At 39.3% G+C, this 21047-nt stretch overlaps 1 protein-coding gene across 1 annotated transcript in view; it reads left to right on the forward strand.

The window, feature by feature from the left end:
- The first annotated feature begins 202 nt into the window (after positions 1 to 202).
- Positions 203 to 21047, forward strand: part of TCERG1L (transcription elongation regulator 1 like) — a 113780-nt gene continuing 92935 nt past the window's right edge. The window contains exons 1-2 of the mRNA XM_026065687.1: positions 203 to 293; positions 15851 to 16048. Coding sequence (XP_025921472.1) covers positions 203 to 293; positions 15851 to 16048 — 289 coding nt within the window. The remainder of the gene's footprint in view (positions 294 to 15850; positions 16049 to 21047) is intronic.

Raw genomic sequence — 21047 nt, forward strand, 5'->3', positions numbered from 1 at the left:
GATATGGATAGTATCTCAATTCAGGGACAAAGATATAAAACTCAGAGAAATAAAAATGTGATCAAATTATCTTCATATCCTTGACATTATTTTATTTATTTATTTTGGGCAGATATATTTAAATAATGCATTTGCTCTGGATTCAGCATGGATACATCCTGAGGAATCACGACTCTTCCAGGGAAATGAGAAACCTCTATTAATGACAAATCAAGTAGCTATGGCTATAGCTAGGCCAGCTACTGCCTCAAGGCCTCTTCCCACAGTGGTGCTGGCACCGCAGCTTATACCAGGTCAGTAATAAATAAATATTTACTTTTTTCTAGCTATTCTTACCAACTCCCAGAGATGAGTAAGTCATTATCTAAAGTAAGAGTTCCATTTCATTTTCCATTCATATGAAAATCTTTTGCTGGAACCTTGWTTGCAAAAGGCTTTTCATCCTCTAAATTATTTTTAAAGAAAGAAAAKAACATATATAATTATAGAAGGCTGTAACGGATTCTCCAGTAACCAGCTGTCCTCTTCCAAAATGAAGGGGCAAAACACCCGCAGGACACTTGGTATATTTTCARACTAAAAAAATTGCTGGTGCAGTTCATGTGTATTGCTCTTTGGTTGCTAATTTTAAGAATTTGATGTGGTCTGYGTAGACAGCTATTAGTAGAGAAGAGTAATTGATCCATCAACTCATTAAAACTCAGTTATGCAAGACAATATTCGTGAAATAAACTTCATTAATCTGCATAACACAAGTACGTTACAGTTGTTAGCGGAAAAGTGTTTTTAGTCTTACTGCTAAGCTTTACCCTTGAAAAGAACAGAAAGTATACCGCTATAAAGATGGATCTATTTTTGTATTACTGTATTAATTTGAAATACCAGTTGTCTCACAGAAAAGGTTAAGAAGTAAAATGCTACTGATATTTAAACCACCACCATATATTCTCAAATTCAAAAYCAGACTGTTCTTAATGGCTTGCTGACGTTTTTTCTGCTTTTCTTAGATCAAAAGTAATGTTCATTCASTTGATAGCAAAGCCACTGTTACCTTGCTTGTCTTATTATGAATATTTCTTATTTAGAAACTGCATAGCACACAAAAAATTTTCTTACATTTTTCCAGTAATGCAGAGATTCAGTAAGAGTGTGCTGGAAGAGATCTTTTTACTGTTTGGGTTAATTTGCCACAATGAGTACTTAGCAGTGAATATTATTCAGTATTGAAACATGCTGAACAACTCAAATTCATCCTGTATTTTTATGTCTTTAACAGTACTTTACAGTAAGCTGCATCTCTTCTTGCCAGTATTATTTGATGCTCAACYGTAGTGCTTTTTGGCTTTCTATTATGAATGATAGCGAGCATAAATAATAGTGCCATGGCTTTAAAAAAAACAAAACAAAACAAAAAAAATTATGTTAATGCATTCTTACCTGGATTTTATAAGGAATATTTGATCTGTGTTCCCATATAGGATGCATTGTTCAAAGTGCRTTTATAATGACAAATGCCATGGTGCGGGAAATGTCTTACATCCCTGAGTGAATGCTTTGTTTGATAGACGGGTTGGGGGTCTGATAAATGGTAAACTTGCTTAAGTATGCTTACATTGGCTTGCAGGTGCCATTTCTGATAGTGTATGAAGAGGACTCTATCCTGAAGTGTCAACTCGGGCAGTATTCACATGAAACTATATAAAGAAAGAGTTTGTTTGGCAGTGGATTAGGAATTATTTGTTGTGGGCCTCCCAAGCTCAATTTCAAGTCTGTGATTGCTAAGTTGCAGGAAAAAAAACTAGGTTGTTTCAAAATAAGTGTTGGTGGTGGTGGTGGTTGTTGTTGTTGTTTTGTTTTGTTTTTTTTGGGGGGGGGGCAAGATCTGCAACCCAGTCTGTTTTGACTAAAGAGCTCTTTGGATGGATCAAGCTGGTGCAGATCTATTTCCTTCTTTTCTTAGTCTCTTGCTGTGAAAGGCTTCTGGTAGAATTATCCTGAACATGCTTTTTTCTGCTACTACAAAGTCTGTCTGCTGTTAATTCTGTCTGACCTAGCTCTACTTACCTTTCAGATTGAACCTAGTGTGCAACCCAGTCACTCTATTGCTCTTCTTGTCTTTCCTCAACCTCTGCCTTTTCCCTTCTTTTCCATGCTCTTGATCATTTTCCCTCTGTCCTATAATTCTGTGCCGTACTGTGCTTAGTCACTCAGCACTGCAACATACCATCTTCATCCAAGTCCTCAGCTGCACGTGTTCATGCTACAGCTGACTCTTTGACCTCTGAGTTTAAACGCTTTATATTCTCAGACAGCACTTGGTCATTGCAAATTTTATAATGACAATGAATTCTGTGGGTGTACCATTTCTTTGTGGATTTATAGAAAAAGGAAAAATCTCTCTAATGTTTTTTTGAGAAAGTACATTGATTTTAGGGTTCTTCCTGAGTGCAGCTTTTCCAGCTTCTTAGTACAGGTTTACGATAGTCATTGAAGTCACGTAAGATAAACTTCTGGATCTGATCTAGGATATGCTTTCAAGGGCTCTGGCCTTATGTGAGGGTCCCGTATTACTGAAGAAACATAATGTCTTTTGGGAGACAGTGCTACTGTCATGTTCTTGCTCTGTATGAGGCTACTGGAGATTGGCCTAGCTGGAGGAAATGGTCAAGCTGATGCTAATCAAATAACATCCCACATGGTCTGCAAACTCTAGAGCTTATGAAGACCAGCGTGTGAATTTATGACATTGCTGCAAGAATGCAAAGGTGTAAGACCTGTGTCTTTGAACCGTAATCAGAATCTATTTCTAGACATGCTTAAAGTTTTGAAGGAGTGTTATGGTAGTTCTTGAACTATTTCCCATATAATCTTTACACTTAATATGAAGATTAATGAAAATACTGAGGGCAAATTACATAGATAGTTTAAACGGAAAAGTCTATAAGCTTTTTGCAGACTATGTGACTGCATTCATTTTGAAAGCATTTTTTACAGGAATGTTTGCCTTCCGCAGTTATCAGTAATGATATAATTGTTTTCTCAATTTATCAGCAATGTTAGAGAGATAAAGGACTGAAATATTGGAGTTTGGTGAATGCACGTAATTTAACAGCTGGAAGTATCGCCTACTGGAAGGTGTTATTTTCTGTAAGAAGAGGAAGCTACTATTATTCCCTAACACATTACAAAACATAAAATTATATACTTACAATTTTGTTTATCTAAAACAAATAATAACATTTTAGTTTCTCACCTGGAAATGATAGCTCGTTTTATTTCTATTGGCTGCTGTATTTTTTGTGAGGAAGGCAGTGTCTAGATATTTGTGCAAGAGAAAGGACTAACTTTTTTTCTACTACGTTGTGCAATCTGCCATATGGCATGAAGTCATGGTTGGTTTGGTTATGAGTCAGATATGCCTACATTTCCTATGATACCCCTCTCATCCCCGCTGAAGAAGAGAGCAGGCTGAAGCCTGASTGGAAGCTGGAGGTTTTCCTGAAATCACCCGGCTAGGACAGCTAGCCGGTTCTTTTTCATAACTAGCTCTTTGTTTTGCACTGAATGCTAKGCTTTCAGCGTGGAGTTTCCTTTGGGGGAAGCGTCCAGAGGCAGGACTTTACGCTGGGGAGAGGGTTGTAAGAGGGCTGCGCTGCCTTCCTTTCCGTTTGTGTTTAGCGCTTCCCGATAGAGTTGGTGGCCCGCCGAAATAGTGTTATTGGAGCATCTGAAGGGCTACTTAGTTGTCCCATTCAAATGAAAGCTGTAGCCCCYGACCCTCAATGTTTAATGCTTCTATGGTCGTCAATACTGTTAAAGCTATTTTAAATGTATCGAGATACTTTCTTGCAGTTTGGCATTTCTGGTTCTCAAGAGCATTGCCCACAGTGATTCCTTTTAAAGCAGCGTGTTCTTATTAGCATGTTCAAGAAGGTTTTCCAAGGAAACCTTGGAGAACAAGCCTTTCATCTAGTCTTCTGTGAAGGAGGGATCAAGAGATAGAGATAAAAATAGAAACGTGTTGTCATCTCTTTCCTCACAAGGAGTGCTCTACAAACCATCGTTACGTGACTGGTGGTTAGAACCAGCATGAGCAAACATCGAAGTAGGCTGCAGTTGCAACTTACAGTACAAGAGCTGGTGCATTGAGGGGGAGGGAAAGAAGTATCCTGATTGGGGTCAAAAGCAACTCGGTGCTTTTGTTATTTTGAGGTAGTAGTTTTGAGCCTATAGCCCTTGAATTCCATCTATGACTTCCGCTTGCTGAAGGGTGACCATGAAATGCAAGGTTAGCTAGGCAATGTCCCCTGTGCAAKGTCCCATAATTCTTACCTTTTTGCAGGGATTCTTACAGTCCCTGGATTTGTAGGGACTGAAAACTTGCTAGCTTTCTTGAAAATGCTTTTTCGATATGTGTTGGTGTCATACCTAACAAGATGTGGGCACGCCAATAAAACTAGTTATATAATGTCCTTATTCTTTTGGGTTCCTTGCTGAAGGCAATGTTGTTTAGATGAAACTCAGAACAAAATGATGATAAAAGTTGCACGAAGATTCCCCCCTCCCTGCCCTGTTTCTTTTTTTTTCCCTACCAAGCGTGAGGATGAGAGCTTCAGCATTTTGTGGGGAAAATGCGGATAATTAAGAATTTGGAAGAGAGAGTCTCTGAGGGTGGGAAATAGTGCAGTCGAGGTGAAAGAAGAGAGGAAGCCATTCCTTCCCTGGCAAAGGGATGACTGAAATAATGAAACAGAATTTGGACCTTTAAGATGGTACTTCACACTGCTTTGGTGGCCCGGGGAAAACACYGCTCTGGCACGGCGACATCTTTGGGTGCTCTTTTTTCTCTTCATGTGGACAAAATGTAACATGACTCAAGAACTGYGGAAGGGGCCTGCTTCCTCTGAAAGGTTCAGAGTAAAACAGCTTCACAGGGTTCACAGCCATTTATAGCCCGAAAGATGTCTCTCAAATACAGAGCTGCTGGCTGCCCCTGCGTTATGCTGCTGGTGAACAAGCAGGTCTTTACCCGTCAGGGAAGGGGAGAGGAAGAAGAGAAACAAAAGGATCATGCGAGCAAGGGTTACAGCATGTATTAGGAAACTAGCTATGCAAGTTTAAGTGCTCTCAGACCTCTTTAGCTGGTATAGAGCAGTACTCTTATTCCCAGATATTAGGGAATATCATGGGTRATCTTTATATAAGAAGCTGTTCACCCTTGCTAACTTTGTTATCTTTTGTTGGAAGTTATACACTGTACATTTCAGAATTTGCGTAGTCTTAGAACAGGCAAAATATATGGTTTTTCAATCAGCTGCTTGCCTAATATTCTGTAATTAATTTCAGGGTGTTGTGTTTTGAGTAGATCTATATACAGACTTGGGAATCCTGCAGGGAGATCCTGAGGCCTTTCTAACCGTACCTGGCCATTCGCTGCCAAAGGTACAAGGGCACAGAGCAAAGATTGTTTCCATTGTGTTCCCAGCAGCTTACTGAATAAATATCCTCAAGAGTTTCTAAGGATTCATGTCATGGGCAGCTGCTCAGCCCAGCTATCTGGAGACCTGAACAACCTTGAAAACACAGTGTTTATGTTGCAGGAGCTCCAGTTAGTTTGTTGGGTAAATAAAGCTTTGGGTACTGCCTTCTACAGTTCCTACTCGGGGCTAAGTGAAATTCTAATGTTTGAAAATTTATTTTCACCTTGAACCATCTGATATTCCTCAAATTCTTTTTTTTTTTTTTTTTTTTTGGAAACACGTTTCTGCAGAAAGTGCATTTCCTCACTGATCTTACGAGTATTGTACTGGTCCTGGTACTGCAGGCTTCTTCAATAATACCTCCTAAGCTGTGTGTAGAAGAATTATGGCAAATACATTGCATTCTTGGAGATCTCCTTCAGGGACTCTTCTCCGTCAGAGCAGTAGATGTTGTAGGGAGACACTGAAGAGGTGAAAGCCTTTTAATGGTTTTGATCTTCCACAAAAATGCTCTGGGTATTTACTGTTTTTCATATTACCTGGGGCAAGCTAACCTGGATGAAGACTTTAGTGTTGATTTCCTTGAAGGAAAATAGAGTGTTTCTTAAATGAGACCTTTTTTTCATGGAATGACCTTTCAGTAGAAAATATTTTTTTGCTAAGTCAAAATTTTGTTACTGCCTTTACATTTCAGTAGCGTCTCTTTGCTCAACAAGCAGGTTTTTTGCTCTTTCATCCATTGATAGTGAAATCAGAACTATAAGAATGAATGAATTCACATATTTTTTTTCACCAAATTGCTTCAGTATTACCAGTCCTATATAGATTAAAACTACTTGATGCTTCCTATTATTATTGTTTTTTCTTTCTTATAATCCCATGAACTTTGGCAGAACTGAGCCAACACTTTTCATGGCAAGTATCTGTATTAGAATGTATATACATGTAGACATATAATTTTCTAGATAATTTCAGCTTAAATTTCAGACATTTCCAAATACAGATCTATGAAGAAATGTGGTTACTTTGTCTGTTAAATTTTGGTCACCTTCTCTTTGAGAAGTTTTATGATTTTTTTTAACAAATTTGGAATGTAGAAGTTTGGGGATCTTTTTGTCAGGTGTCCTGTCAAAGTGTTCCCAAACTGGGCTAAGTCTGGCGCTTTTGAAAAATTCCAGCATGCACATACTCACTTGGTGAGATTTTAGTGACTGCTTTGCTGAAGAACTGTGTCTGCATATTCCAGATAGGAATTTTCCCCACCTGTAGCTCAGGGTTGTAGCTTGCCCAGAGTCCTGTACAAGTCCGTAAAGCTGGGAGATATTTCTCTTGTAGTTCTTTCGGTGCCTCCTTGTTGGCAAAGGTGGGAGAAGGAACGAGCTGTTTTGAGCAGGCTCAGAACAGGCAGACGTGGACGGGGGACAGTGTCCCTCYGGGTTCGTGAGTCTGCTCCGAGGCTGAGGAGTGGGGCGATAGGTGGGCTGAGGAGGGCAGGTGGCCTCTGCGCCTGGAAGAGGTGGTGCGTGTTGAGGCAGAAGTGGCTGGGGGAAGTGAAGAGTCACATTATGAGAGCTAGAATTAATTAGACTTGGAAACTGGAAAATCTGGAGGTCTGAGACTAAGAGTTGGCATATGGTAGGGGACTGCAAGAAATGATAGTCTACTTTGTTAAATTTGGTCCTGAAAGATAGGACTCCCACATTGCCTTTGCCACATGTAGTACTCTGCTTGTTTCTCAACCTGCTTACAAATTCTTGATTTTTCCAAAGAGCTGGGAAACAGAAGAGTTGCAGGCTTTATATTTGGAGCACATGACCCTTTGTAATGCCAAGCATACATAAAAAGTCAGGGTTTGGGCCTCTCAGATTGGACGTCTTAAATCTGTGGATTCTTCTGTGTTTAATGTGTATGTGCTACAGCTCCCCACGTGTAAAACAAAAACAATAATGAAGGAGCCTGAATATTGCAGAAATGTCCTGGAAACCCATCTTTATTCGTGGGCTGTTCAGGCACTGCGGAGATGAACGCTAAATGAAGTCTCTGGGGATTCCTGACTTTGGAACTTTAGCAGCAGCCTTTATGAAGCTTTTGTTTTGAGTAATAAATTTCTGCTCTTTGTATGATCTACCTGAACTGAGTACAAATTTCAGTCTCCAGTTATGATTGTTTTTCACTTGAATTTATGTAAGTAAAACTACATGCAATACGTTTATGCAAAGGCATGTAGTTCTGACTCTTTCATAATATTGCCTTACTCTGATCCTAAGACCCCTTTATAAAGAAATTCATATCTCTCAGTGATTTGCAGAGACTGGTTTTATTTGGTAAGAGCAAGGTGCTTTTATTTATTGCATACGGGCAGAAAAGTAAGCTAATAGGGATGCTGTTACTGGCAGACACGTGCAATAAAAGGAATTTGCATATATAAAAACAAATATGCTTTTTTATTCCCTTCAGGCTACAGAAGATCAGAAATAGCGATATGTTTTCCTTTGCATTGAGATATATACACTATTTAAGTCAACCCATTGCTTCATTTTATTTATTGATAAATACTGCTCCACTGTTGTTTACCACCTAAAATTTCAAAGCGTTTTAGGTCGCAGGGCCATCAGATTTTCAGTAATCTGAATTCTGCAAGTAAAAATACTGGTCCTATAAATTTATGTGCTATAGGTCTTCCAAATATTTGTGCCTGATGAGAAGATAAAGTTCCTTGCAACAGGCATCTGCAGTTCCTATTGAAACCACAAATGGTGTCAAAACCTAACGTGTGTGGTAGTTGCATAGGAGCACTGCATGCAGACAGCTGATTTGAGTGCAAATTCCAGGCAGTTAATGGACACTAGGAGAGAAAAAGCAAAGAAACCAAGATGCAGTCACATCACATGAGTGGGTGCTCACCCTAATGAGTGGGCAGACTGGTACTTTTATAGATTGCTATTCAATGAATTTTGAACTGTGCAAGAAATGACAGGAGGGAATTAACTAAGAAGCAACTGTGTCCCCATCTTTTTAACGTATAATTAAAATCTCAAACCCAAAATTTCAAGAATGCACTTTGCTGATAAAGGAAGTAATTGTTTTGTATTCATTTGGAATGCAATCCTAAAACAGTCCCGTGTTAGACAAGTACAATTTCCAAAATTTCTACAATTAGTGATAAACTGGATTTAGTACTCTATAGAATATTATATAAGGGTAGGTTCAATTTAGGTAACACTTTTCCTTCGCTTTTTCCTTTTGTAAATGTTTATGTAAGTTTTTCTGTTGGAGCAAATACTCTGGTCAGTTGTCTTCAGTGAGGTCTAACAGGCATCCAGCTGTGCAGAATAACTGACATTCAGCCTTCTAAACAGAGGTGATGGTGTAGGGGATGATAGAATGTGTAGAAACAACTTTGCGAAATATTTCGAAGGTTTCATTGTTTCTGAAAAGTAAACCATGTTTTTATTGATAGTTTTTATGTATCCTTCTTAGAGCTACATTTATTCCTATGGAAACAGCAATAGCTATTACTCAACTGGAGTGGAATCTTAGACCACCAGAATCCAGCATATTGGTCCTATTGACTTCATGGTACCAGAAAATCATCTTTAAAATTGGAGAGGGCTGAGTGGAGCAAGCAAGGAGACTATCTAATATTTGATCCCGATGATATGTAACAAACAGCCTTTTAATTCTAGCAGTGAATAAAACAATAATAAAAATAGCTTCTATCTCCAGGTGCTATCAAATTATGGGGAATTATCTAAAAAAAATTACCACTGTTTTCAACTTCAAGAACTAAAAAGCTCACATCAAATCCTAATAATCACAACATTTCTAGAGACATGAAGTTCACCTCCAACTCATTAAATCTGGAAAAAAACTACTTTTTTTTTTTTAAGCCTCTTTTCCATTTGGCACCTGACTCTGATCTACCTGTGTGAGAAAAGGTTTGTTGAAAAAGTTGAAAATTCAACCTTTGATGCACACAAAACGCGTGCCCCCACTTGTCTGCTCGGAGGGGGCTGGGTTCAGCCCTGGGAGGGGGGAGCGGCYGTTCGGTCCTGCCGTCGCTGCTGCGCCGTCTCCGCGCCCAGCGGCAGCGTTCGCCGTGCAGCGGGAGGTCGGCAACGAGCGGGCAGGCGCCGGGCAGCCCCGGGCTCTGCAGCCGTTCTCAGGAAAGATTCGGTGCCTGCAGATGATTTTATATGCAGGACTGTTTTTTGCGATGCGCGCCTTGCTAAACGGTGGGAAACCCTAGTCCAACCAGCATTTCCTAGAAAATTTCCCCAAATCAGTATATTTAGATGCATCTATATGTAGAGTAAATATCTATATTAATTATTAAATTTATACTCATGTCTTTAAACTTACAATTTTTATGAACAGGATAATTTAATCCCATCTATCATTTTTGTATAGAACTGATCATTTTTATCAACTGTACAAACAATCCAGCATGTAGGGTTTTCAGAAATGCCAGATTTACAGCTGGTGGTTGAAATAGTTTTGTGAAAATGTTCTTCTTGGCTCACGTAGGGCGGCAGTTGGCCAGGAGCTGCTGCTGCTGCTGGGCCCCCGGCCTGGCCGTCAGCGGGGGCGCTGGGAGTCCTGCGTCATCTGCAGGCGAGGAAACGCTCATCTGCCGAAGAACAGGACAAAACGTCGGGGTTTTCTTTCTCTTCACCTTGCGTTTTAATAAATGTTTTCCTTAGCTGGGACAGACTGTTTCTCTCGCAGTGCTACTGTTAGTCAAAAAAAGGTAGTTGAAGGCAACATCTTAATCTGTCAGATGCTGGTATAAGTTTGCCTCTTTTCATAGCAGCAAGGCTGTAAATATTCCATTCTAAATATTTCAAATATTCTATTCTATGTAAATATTTTATTCTGCTTTTATGGCTTGTTCTTAAGGAGGATCAATCAACAACAGTCATTTTAGCCTATTTTAACTTCATTCTTCTTTTTTCCCCATCAAAAGACAGTAGATATTTTAATACTGATAACAGTTTAATAATTTCCATAAAGAACTGTCACCTAAAAGACTTCAGTATTTTTTTCCCTAAGATGCTGCGGATGAAGGAAAAAAGGAGTAAGGGATAATAAACAATACATATTTCAAATGCAGCCTGGMTGTCTGGGAGGGCTTTAACTAATGGCTTGGCCTGAGCCTCACGAGAAACAAGGATACRGCAAATGAGGATGTTAGTGATAATTTGTTTTATGAATTAAAACAAGAAACTTGTATATTACTTCAAAGAGAAGAGAAAATGGTGCTCATATTTCTGTGTATGAGGTTTAAGACCTCCATATTACTAACTTTTGTAAACATGGTGGTCAAAGTATTTAACTAATTGAAGTTATACCAACTTAACTGAATTGGTATTTAATTTTATACAACTTCTATAGCATATGAGTTTCTGTGTAAAGCCTTCAAAATATTTAGCATTTTAAATGTACATAGAAGATATTACAGACCCCTTTGGGCATTGCTCAGTACTTAGTATGTTTTTTCCTRTTAGTATTAAGTACTGGCGTTATTTCTCCCAAAGTAAACTACAAAAGACTGTGTATATAATGGAGGTGCTGTCCAAGAGCTTCTCAAAATACTTTGGGAAGCTTCGATGTATAGAGAGTGTTGTGTCCTTCCATATATTTGGCATGTGTTTACCTAGGTAGAAACAGATCAGYACACTGAAGTGGGAACTATTTGTGTTGCAATTGTGTCTTTTGGCTATTTCAAGTGAAAAAGAAACGGCAGCAAAGTCGATGTCTTGCGTTAGTGCTTTTGTCCTCGCCAGGAGGAGGACACCTCCTAGTGCAAAAGAGCTCGGAGGGTGCCTTTGTTGGGCACTTAGAATAGATAATGTGCTGAAAGTGTAAGCAAAACCCAAAGTTTCTTTTGATCTTTAATAGAAGTTGCAAGGAACATGCACTGCTGTGTATTAATTCTTCCTTYCTCCAAGACAACCAAGAAATTCAAAAGGCCTTTAACCTGCTTGACTTGTTTTGCTCTTTTAATTTTTTATGCGTCTCTTTTGGGAAAGATATTCTTATCTTTTTGAGGAAGATGTTTTACTGCAGTCAAAACTGAAGAAAAAGACTGAAGGACTGTAATTATCAAGTGCAATTTTAAATTTATTATTTTATCTGTACACTAAATTTTCGCAATATGGAATTTTTTTTTTGCCTGAAAGAGAAGGGCTCAAATTAACCTTTTTGGATAAGAGTGGATCTTCAAGTTTTGCAAGCATTGGTACACTTTTATTTTGTTAAATAAGGCAATTACTGTTTTGTATTTCCTTCAAGGGGGAAAATGTAGGAATTTCATTTTCAATGTGTTAGACAATATTAATAGCCAAAAGTCAGATTTTGGTGGGTTCTGCCTAGTTGCAGAAATCTTACATGACTTTAAAGAGGATACTAGTGCAGAAGAGAGAAAGCAGAGTAGTTTTTGGTGGATTTTGAAAAGAAAGCTGAGTGCGCACTGTAGTGCGTAGCGTGCCGAATCTGATGGTTCTCAGCGGGGCCAGCCAGTTTCTGGTCACCTGGAAGGCTGTGGAGCCCAGCACCCTGGCGCCTGAGGGCAGTACGTCATGCCGTGTGACTTCACATGTGTCATACGGTACGTGTCCGTCTGCCATCGGGTCAGTGTACCTACATGTGCAAAGCTCTCAGGAGCAAAGGAGCGGTGGAAGAGTTGGAGGCTCTCCCCATCCTTCTGAAGAACATGGGCATGGCGTGCTGCAGCCACCAAAAATGAAGCTGTTCTGGCAAGCCTCGTGCTGGTGAGACGCCGTAGTGTGGCCCAAGCTGTTTGATACTACTGCAGGAGTTGTACCTGGGAGCTCAAGGTRCATTACGTAGCCTGCAGGCACAGAYCTGCCAGTGAAAACAGATCTTCTAGGTCAAAAGCAAGGAATAAGGTGCAATTCACAATGTTAYGTAGATGTCACTGTGTTAGAATAAAAGAGAAGGTACAGCAGAAACAGCTACTTTTCTACTTYTGTACATATAGACACTTTTCTACAAGGATGTTACGAAGTAGGTATTTGAGAACACATCATCCACTGTGAATCGGTTTGCTGCATTGTTTCTTTGTCCTCATTTACTTCATTTCATCATCTCTGATTAATTATCTCTGAATAATCTCTTCATTGCTTCTTCAGCTGCTCTTCATTCTTCAATTGCTTCACATAAAAATGTGTTGACCGCCTCAAATATTTTCTCCTAATCTGTTTGCTTGTGAAGAGCAGAGCCGGAAGTCTGGGGAAGAATATTAAAATGGGGTTTGTAATTTAAGCAGACAATTATTACCTGTGGTGTAGCATGTCTAGACAAAAACAAATTTGGAGAAACAACTATTGCTAGGGAAAGGTTAGCAATTTTTCCCACCTCGAGGATATAGTGGTGATAGTATTTTCCCACCATTTTCAAGGTATTTGACTCTTGAAATTTGTGTAAGTGTTGGGTCATTAATGATGATTCTAAGAAACCCTTTCAAAAAGTACTTGGAGATGCTTATAGCCTTGCAAAATTGGATTTGTTTCTGAGGAGAACTTCTTCTCTCCAGCTAAGCTGAATACAGGAGAAAATCCCTAACTATCGAAAAGTCGTGTTCTGGGCCACTTCTGGTAGGAGCTGCTTTGGCAAATCGGATCTGATTTTATGCTAGAGCTTGATAAATTGATGACGTGAATTGTTCAGTCGACTGCAAAGCAAGGGACTGGAMTTGATGACCCCAAAATGCCCTTCCAGCTATGTGTTCCCAACCATTAACAATTATAAGTGTAGTCTTTTCTTCATGGAATTATTTAGCAAGAGGGAGAGGGAGAAAGAGAGTGAACTTCATCAAAGGCAGGGAAATCACCAAAACTTCTCTTTCAGCTGATTGATGAAAGTTTAATGAGGAAATCGATGAAACTTTAATAAGGAACCCCTGCTAACTCCTCCTGCTTCAGTAGTTTCACTCATGTATGCTCGTAGACAGCTTGGGCTATCTGTGCATCTAAGGCTTATATTATTATGCTGCTTTCCTAGACTCTTTGGGGAATTGCATTTTCTTCCCCAAAATAAAAGAATCAAATGAGCAGTAAACAACCTTTCTGCGTATGAATCACTGATGGAAGCTGGTAGGAAAGTCACTTTTTCATGCAGTGTTAGCTTCTGTGAGCGTTACGGAAGACATTTTGTTGGTTTTCACAAGTGCAGACAACTCCTGGAATTAGAAACGAGTACAGTCTTTTGGAGGCTGGGTGTTTAATTTAACTGAATGTTCTGGATTATTCCTCAAGTAAATAAACAATAAAATTGTACCAAACAGTTGGATTAGTTTGACACTGATTTTTTTAATATTTCCATTGTGACTCTGGTAGGATGATCTATTTTTCGTCTATCCATGGCTGAAGGATCAAAGCTGTAGTAGTGTTTGTTAGCAGGGAGTTTTTATGGCCTGCGTGTCTGTTGTATTAGTGCATAGGCAGGTGTTTTAAAGGAATCGTGTTTGGAATTGACAAATACAGTGGAAGTAGTAGAAGTTTTTTGTGATGTTTACTGAAAACATCTGACTTCAGTTTTGCTAATGCAGAGAGCTTATTTTGTTGGCAAATAATTGTTTGTGGGGAGTTGGAAGCAAAGCAGCCAAAAGTTGGGCAGTACGAATAACCTCAAGAGCCCCAATCTCTTTATTAGCTATAACCAAAGCAGATTGCTTTCCAAAAACCACTGACCCATTTTTTTTCCCAATGGTARTTGAGAACAGTAACAGCAGTTGGCAGCTGCAGTGCAAAACTTCTTAGATGTCTGAATCCAGAGGAGAATCTAAAGCCTGAATTAGACCTCCGGACTCCTTTTCCACGCGTGGGGAGTTGCAGGCCTTGGGATACGATCCGAAGCAGTTTTCCTGCTGCCTTGGCGTGCCTCCGGGCACCTGGTGGCCGGCTCGCTCGCCCAGGGCATGGGAAATCCCAGGAAATCCCAGGGAGAGGCCTTGGATGAAATCCTGGAAAACATCCCTGGGGCGGAGAGCGGGACCTGCGGGCCGCCCGGGCCCCCAGGAGGGGGTTAGCGGTCGCTTTGCCAGCCCCCACGAGCTGCTGCTCTCCCCGGTTCCTCCTCGGCAGTTACGTACCGGGGTCGTGGTCTGGCCCTAAGTGTCCCTTTGCTGGCTATTAAAAAAAGAAATGCACAGAGATACACTCAGGAGAAGAAATTCCATAAACTTATGAAATGCCTGAAGTGATGACTCTGATCAAACAGTGATTTTTGCAAAGCTACCAGTTGGCTCTTCTTGCCTGAAGGATTTCCRCATGCACTGAAAACATTTGCTAAATGACATAATAAGCTAATGATTGCTTAATTTTTGAATACATAGCTCAGTGTAGAGAGAGAGTAACAGCTGGTGTTTGTCAAATTAGGTTTTCTTCTTAAGATTTTTACTACTCATTTTCTTGTTTATTTAACATACTTAGCCATGATTGAGCTCTGAAGGTCTTCCCCTAAGCTTGTTACACTTAAAGGTGAATGTTACATAGTGAAAAGTGCACTCAAGCCTGGATTTACTAGACTTCTTATAGTTTTTGTTTAAAATCGTTAGATGTTTCCTGCATAAAATGTTTTCAAGAGGAAGGTTGCTAGTACATACTACTTTTAAAACTCGGGTATTTGCCTGCTTATTTATTATTACAGGAAAGCAGTCCATTGTAAAACACTAACATTAGACGGTTAATATAACAAATTGAAAAAAATCAGATTTGAGATCAGACAACTTATATTTAGGTAAAAACAAAATAAGGTTGTTCGTGCAAGGTTAGGAAGCCATTGAACTGAAAATACCTACCAATATATTCAAAAGTTTGGCTTTTTAATGTAGATTTTTTATTTCAATGTGGTAACTCTAACAGTTTATATAAGACTTGCATACTTTTTTTTGTTTTGTTTTCTCCCTCTAGGTTACAGTGGTATGTTCAAATGTATGGGTGTCTTAATCTCTAAAGATGCACTAACTACAAACTAGGATTTTTAGAATAAGAATTACGAAAGGGGCGAGACTCTAGGGGATGAGCTATTGCAAGAGAACAATTGCACTGAATCAGTGGCTCAGCCGTAGAGCTTGGACAAGCTATTATGTAAAAATTCTTCTTAAACTGTGCTATTACACGTTTTCTACATTGAATTCTACATGGCTTTTGAGTCCTGTGAAAATATTAAAAAAAAAAAAAAAAAAGTGTCTCACTAAGGTGGACACACAAACAATGGAGGCCATGTGAAAAATACCGAATATTTCTGTTTCTTCTTGTTTTGAAATTCAGAATGCTGAAAAATATTGCGTAAACCCATTTGTTTCCAATTAAAATTAATATATATTGTATTGCTTTCTTCTATAGGTGGTTGCCAGAATAGCCTTAAACCAGTTGGCGGTAATCAAACCATTGCGTTAGCTGCTGCTGCAGCAGCAGCCACCACCGCCATGGTGTCAGTAGATTCCGAAACACCTCAGGTACCTTCATCTACGAGTGTCCAGCCATGCCATGTGCTGACCTTGTCGCCAATCAAAATTCCAGTTTTGACCTCACCTTTTCCAGGTAAGATCTGTTCCTGATGGCTTTTATTGAGTTTGGAAGGCAGAGAGCACCTTTGAGCATGAGTTTTGTTCTCGGTGTTCTTTGTTAAACACTTGGTGGATATAGATTGCATTACTGTGTTCAGGACTTAAAGTTATTTTTTTCTGATGCTACTTAGTGGTGTCCTCTGAAATTGTTTTAAAAATGAGTTCATAACTCAGATTACTCCATATAAACGTTCAATTTTTATGTAAGCAGTGACATGTATGGATAGTATATGAATTGAGTTGCATCCTGTATGGTCCTACTGACTTCTGTGGTCAGTAAGATGACATGGTCAATGGCATTTACTCTTTGCAGAAGACCCTCAATCTTGTAATGTTGGCAGTTGAAAGGGATCTGCTAGACATGCAATAATATTTGATTAAGGATTAAGTAGATTGTTTGGGTGAGCTTATAAAACATACTGGAAGAATGTGGCCATGGTGCTGTATGATAAGTTTAGATGTGGTTGCTTACTGGAAAAAATGCTGTTTTCTTAGCATGATATCAGGTAACAGCATTCTGAATATGACTCCTGAGGAAGTACTGCATCCCTAACTTGCTATAGCAAATCTGACTGATTTAAAGTCTTAGGGTTATTTTTGAAACTTTTTGTATCTTGTATGCTTAAGACCATATTTTAGAAATATTATATACCAATTATGTTAAAAGTTTCAATGTGGGTGCATTTTCCATCTTCTTTTGGTATTTGAAGTGTAACATAGCAAAATAGAGTGAGATAGAAATTTGTGGAAAGTATACAGTTATGGTTTTAGGTGTTCAGATGAAATCCTCATGTGAAAAATTATCTTGGTAATTATTGTTCCTGTTGAGCAATCATCAGAATCGTTCAGGTAAATGACTTCCAGGAAAGTAGAGTTAGAAGAAGTTGTTACCTATATTGATTCTGTGAAACGTCTCGGGAGTTTGAAGAAGGTGGAGCAAACTGACTCATACAAATGAAGGTATAAGTCTTTCAGACATTGTCACGAGAGGAGTGTACTTAAATAAAGGTACAAAGCACAGTTAAGTGCTGCTATGGGACTAGCTGTTGGTGGGACTTCCCACGGAGTTCTGCTTTGATCCACAGAAACTATTCTGCATCCCCATACGTAAGCATCTTTGAGGAGACTCCAGAAGGGGAAAAGTCATTCTTTATCTGTGCTGAAAAARAATTACATGCCAGATATATTCTTCCAGACAAGATCTTCCCTGAATTCAAATGCTCGGGCGTTCTAGGAAGAAGCAGTCGCAAGACTTTTGATTTACAACTGCAATAGCAAGCTCTGCATGAATTGTGTTAGACGTGATAGAATATTATAATATTGAGAAGCTATGCCATTTAGRTAACTGGCTCAGCTTTGCAATGATAAACATGTCAGGCTGTGATAATTGTTGCTTTCCTTTCGAATGAGTGTATGATAGGCTATCAAATATCGTGTTTTGAGTGTCTGAGCAATCATCCCATTGTCAATCATTCACAGTAAACTGCACAGTTCTGGGTGTTTCCTCCTACAGAATATATAGTAGCTTTTTAAAAACAGAAAGCTTGAAAGTGCCCAATACATGTAAAATAAACTTGAGATTCCTCTAAACATCTTTCTTTATTAATTGTCAAGTCTCTGTAGTGAAGGCTATGTACTTTGCAAAGATTTCTATAAAGCATTTTCATGAAATTTCTTTTTATTGTGCTAGTAGTGAAGAGGACTTTAAGGTGTTCATTTTAGATTATCTTCCTCAATATGAGGCTGATGAAAAGCTTCCTGAACTTCCTACGAATTGTGGTACGTTCTGGAGTAGGCGAGGAAGCAGGATTGTTCGTACGGCCTTGGAATAGGTATGGCTTTCAAGCTGTGCTGGCGTTGTCTGTGTTCACAGAAATACAAGTACAGCTGCCTGATAAAAAGACATGAGAATTTTCATAAACGCTGGTGAATGAACCAGAATTTTGGTAGACATGAATGAAAAGAGCCCTTGAGTTTAACTGAGAACACCCCAGTTAAATTCTTCGCAGAAACATTTAAAAAGAAATTTACTCTGTACACACTGCTGCTGCAGTATGACTACCTGTGATCTCTTCTGTTGAAATACACGGTAGACAAGACGTTGAAGTTGGATTTAACTTAGCTTACAGGAAAAAATGGTCAGTTGGTCAAAGGCAGCTATCTGCTGTCAAAAACAAAATTACATTTCTATATTGCAGTATAAGTTAATGATTGGGAAAGCATCAAGGAAAAGTAATCTAATGCACAGATAATCCCAAGTGTAGAACATATTTATAACCCTGTCTGCCTTTGAGTTAAAAACATCAGTGTGTTGACATTTATTAAAGGTGACCTATTGTTCTCAAAAAAAATAAATCTTTGAAAGAATGTAATCTGTGGCCCCTGGGGGCAGTTGCATTTTTCTTGTTTCATGTATGATTTATAAAGTAACGTGGTAATTAATGAACTTCTCGTGTTCTCCTAGTCTAAGGTTTATGTAAGGCAATGTTCACATAATATGAATGAATTTAGGAAACAGAAGAGTAGATTATTTCCATCTTAAATCTACAAGCATATTGTTTTCTRTAAGACTAAACATTTGTGTACTTAATTATGAACTGTTAGTTGATTATACTGGGTATAGCTATTACAATACCACCTTGTGTAATACTGTATTTCTAATTGCAGTGTGGGTGGAATTTGTCTGATCAATAATGTTATATTTGACTGAATATTTATTCTTAAAGAGGCTTTTAAAATGATTACTTATGCAGCTTTACRGTTCAGCTGTGTTACTTTCTGGCAACTTAATTAGTAAACTTAGTAAGTTAGTAAGAATTAGTAATTAGGAAAAAAGGAGGAATGTTAGTGATGTATGCCAGCAGGTATTGGCAAGTAGAATTTTCAGTATCTTACAGATTTCTTGCATCACAGATTTAATTTCTGGAATCTGAATTTCTTTAAATCTGTGTCTTTTTGTGCCCCCCTCCCCCTGCTTTTTTTTTTTTTTTTTAAAGAAAAAAATGGAGTTGGAAGGTGGAAGCGAATCACCAGTTGCTGTGGGCAGGGAGGAATTTTAAGTATTCAGAATGCTATGATAATTTTTGTAAGTTCATTTTAATATAATTCAGTTTACATTTTATAAAAGAAAAGCAGAAATAGAGATATCAAGATATCGGGGAATTTAAAACTTTTTGCATCCTTCTCCTGTACAGGATTCTGTAAAAAAAATTCCTCTTGAGCTTACATGCATCTTTCCCCCCGATAAAAAGCAGATGATAATACATTAATCCTGTTCAAGAGAGAGGGAGTAAAGCAGGTTTGCCGCGAGTGTAAGGGCTCTGTGATATGAAAAACTTTTGGAATAATTTTTGCCATTATGTATTAGTTTGGCACCATGCTGATCTTACAGACTTTTAGTGATAAAGTAGACTTAYGGAAAAGAAGAAAAATAAAATGTTTAATTTCCAGGAAACTCCCTGTTTCTACATGAAGCAAATGTCCTGTGATCTTGAGGAGCAGGACGGCTCCCACCGATAGCTCCCCCGGGCGAGAGCAGGCCCCGCGGCCTCCGTGTCTGCAGCGTGGCGGGAGTCCCGGGGTGGAGAGCAGCGTTCAGCACATCAGCCCCCCCTACGGAGACGGGGAAAGAAGAGCCCGGGGCGCGCGTTAGGATAAACGCCAGAGTCGCTTGCCCTTTGATAGATTTGCCCTCAAGTCCACGTTCTCCCTGCAATATCACAGGTGTATCTGGTGGGTTGTTTTCATCTGCAAGAGAAACACTTCATGCCCTCATAAGTTAGTTCTTGCGTATTTATGTCTATGTGCGTATTTTTGTATTGAAGACTTGCTGTATTTCCCAGGTGCAGAGAGGGGACAGAGCCATGTGCAGAACTTTGTCCTGCTCTGGGCAAGCGTTTCTTGCTGCTCGGTGGCAGTGAGTCACCAGGGCAAGGAAAGAGGTGCGGTGGCATGAGAAGCCCTCGTKGCGAGGTGGGTCTGCGCGGAGCTTCAGAGCGGTGCAATGCTTGAAATACAACTGAAATGCATTGCAAGCAGATCTGTGGGTCAGTGGTTTTTTTTTCTTTTTTTCTTTTCTTTTAGAGAATTACATACAGATCTACATAAATTAAAGAAAGCGTGGGTAAGGGGGAAACATATCTATGCATCCTGGCAATCGGCACTCATCAGAAGTCATAGAAGTATCTGCTCAGTGGGTGCCTCTGTGCTAAGATCCAAAATTCAGACACAAAACACCTTAGGCTGAGAAAATAAGCATCAATGAGCACTGTGGCATGGCTCCCAAATGAGCAAGTATAACTGAGCCAAAAGCACAGTGATGTCTGATCATTTGTGATCATCTGCTCTACAGAAATGTGAGCTCACAGCACATGTCTCCACCCAATAACAGATGTTATCAGAATCAATAATCCCTGTGATCAGTAAGTTTGAAATGTGTGTGTTGCTTTTTCCTAGCCTTAGGACACAAATTTCCTTTAGCCTGAGAGCCCACTGTAGCATGCAGTTACTCTTAGTATAGGACATCAGTTTTCTGCTATTAACGCTGCTGGACTTGAGATTTAAAATGTTATGAGTGGTTATAGGGCCATAATTATAATAGGTGAGTAGGTGTTTGCTGAGACTGAAAAATCTTGTAATCCTTGTATATATAGTTGCAGAAGGATAAGGCTAACTGCCGACCAGGTCATGCAATCTGGAGGGCTAATGGTTCCTGGAAACAGCTAGGCTCCAGAATATCATAGAAAAAGTTTCTAAAATAGAGTGTAAAGTGAGAAGCCTGTCTGGAGCTCTGCTAGCGAATTATGCTGCTTCATCTAGCTGTGCCCCGAAGCGCGATGTAAAGGGAGGTGTGCGGCGGTCACCAGGCTGCTAGTTCTGCCACCTGCAAGAAAGCATCCTAATCCTAGGCTCCTGTTTTGTGCACTGGTTTTGCTTGCTTATTCACTTCTAGTTTGTTTTTCATTCTTAAAAAA

This window comes from Apteryx rowi, unplaced genomic scaffold, assembly GCF_003343035.1.
Source record: "Apteryx rowi isolate R43461 unplaced genomic scaffold, aptRow1 scaffold_23, whole genome shotgun sequence".
Lineage (NCBI taxonomy): Eukaryota > Metazoa > Chordata > Aves > Apterygiformes > Apterygidae > Apteryx > Apteryx rowi.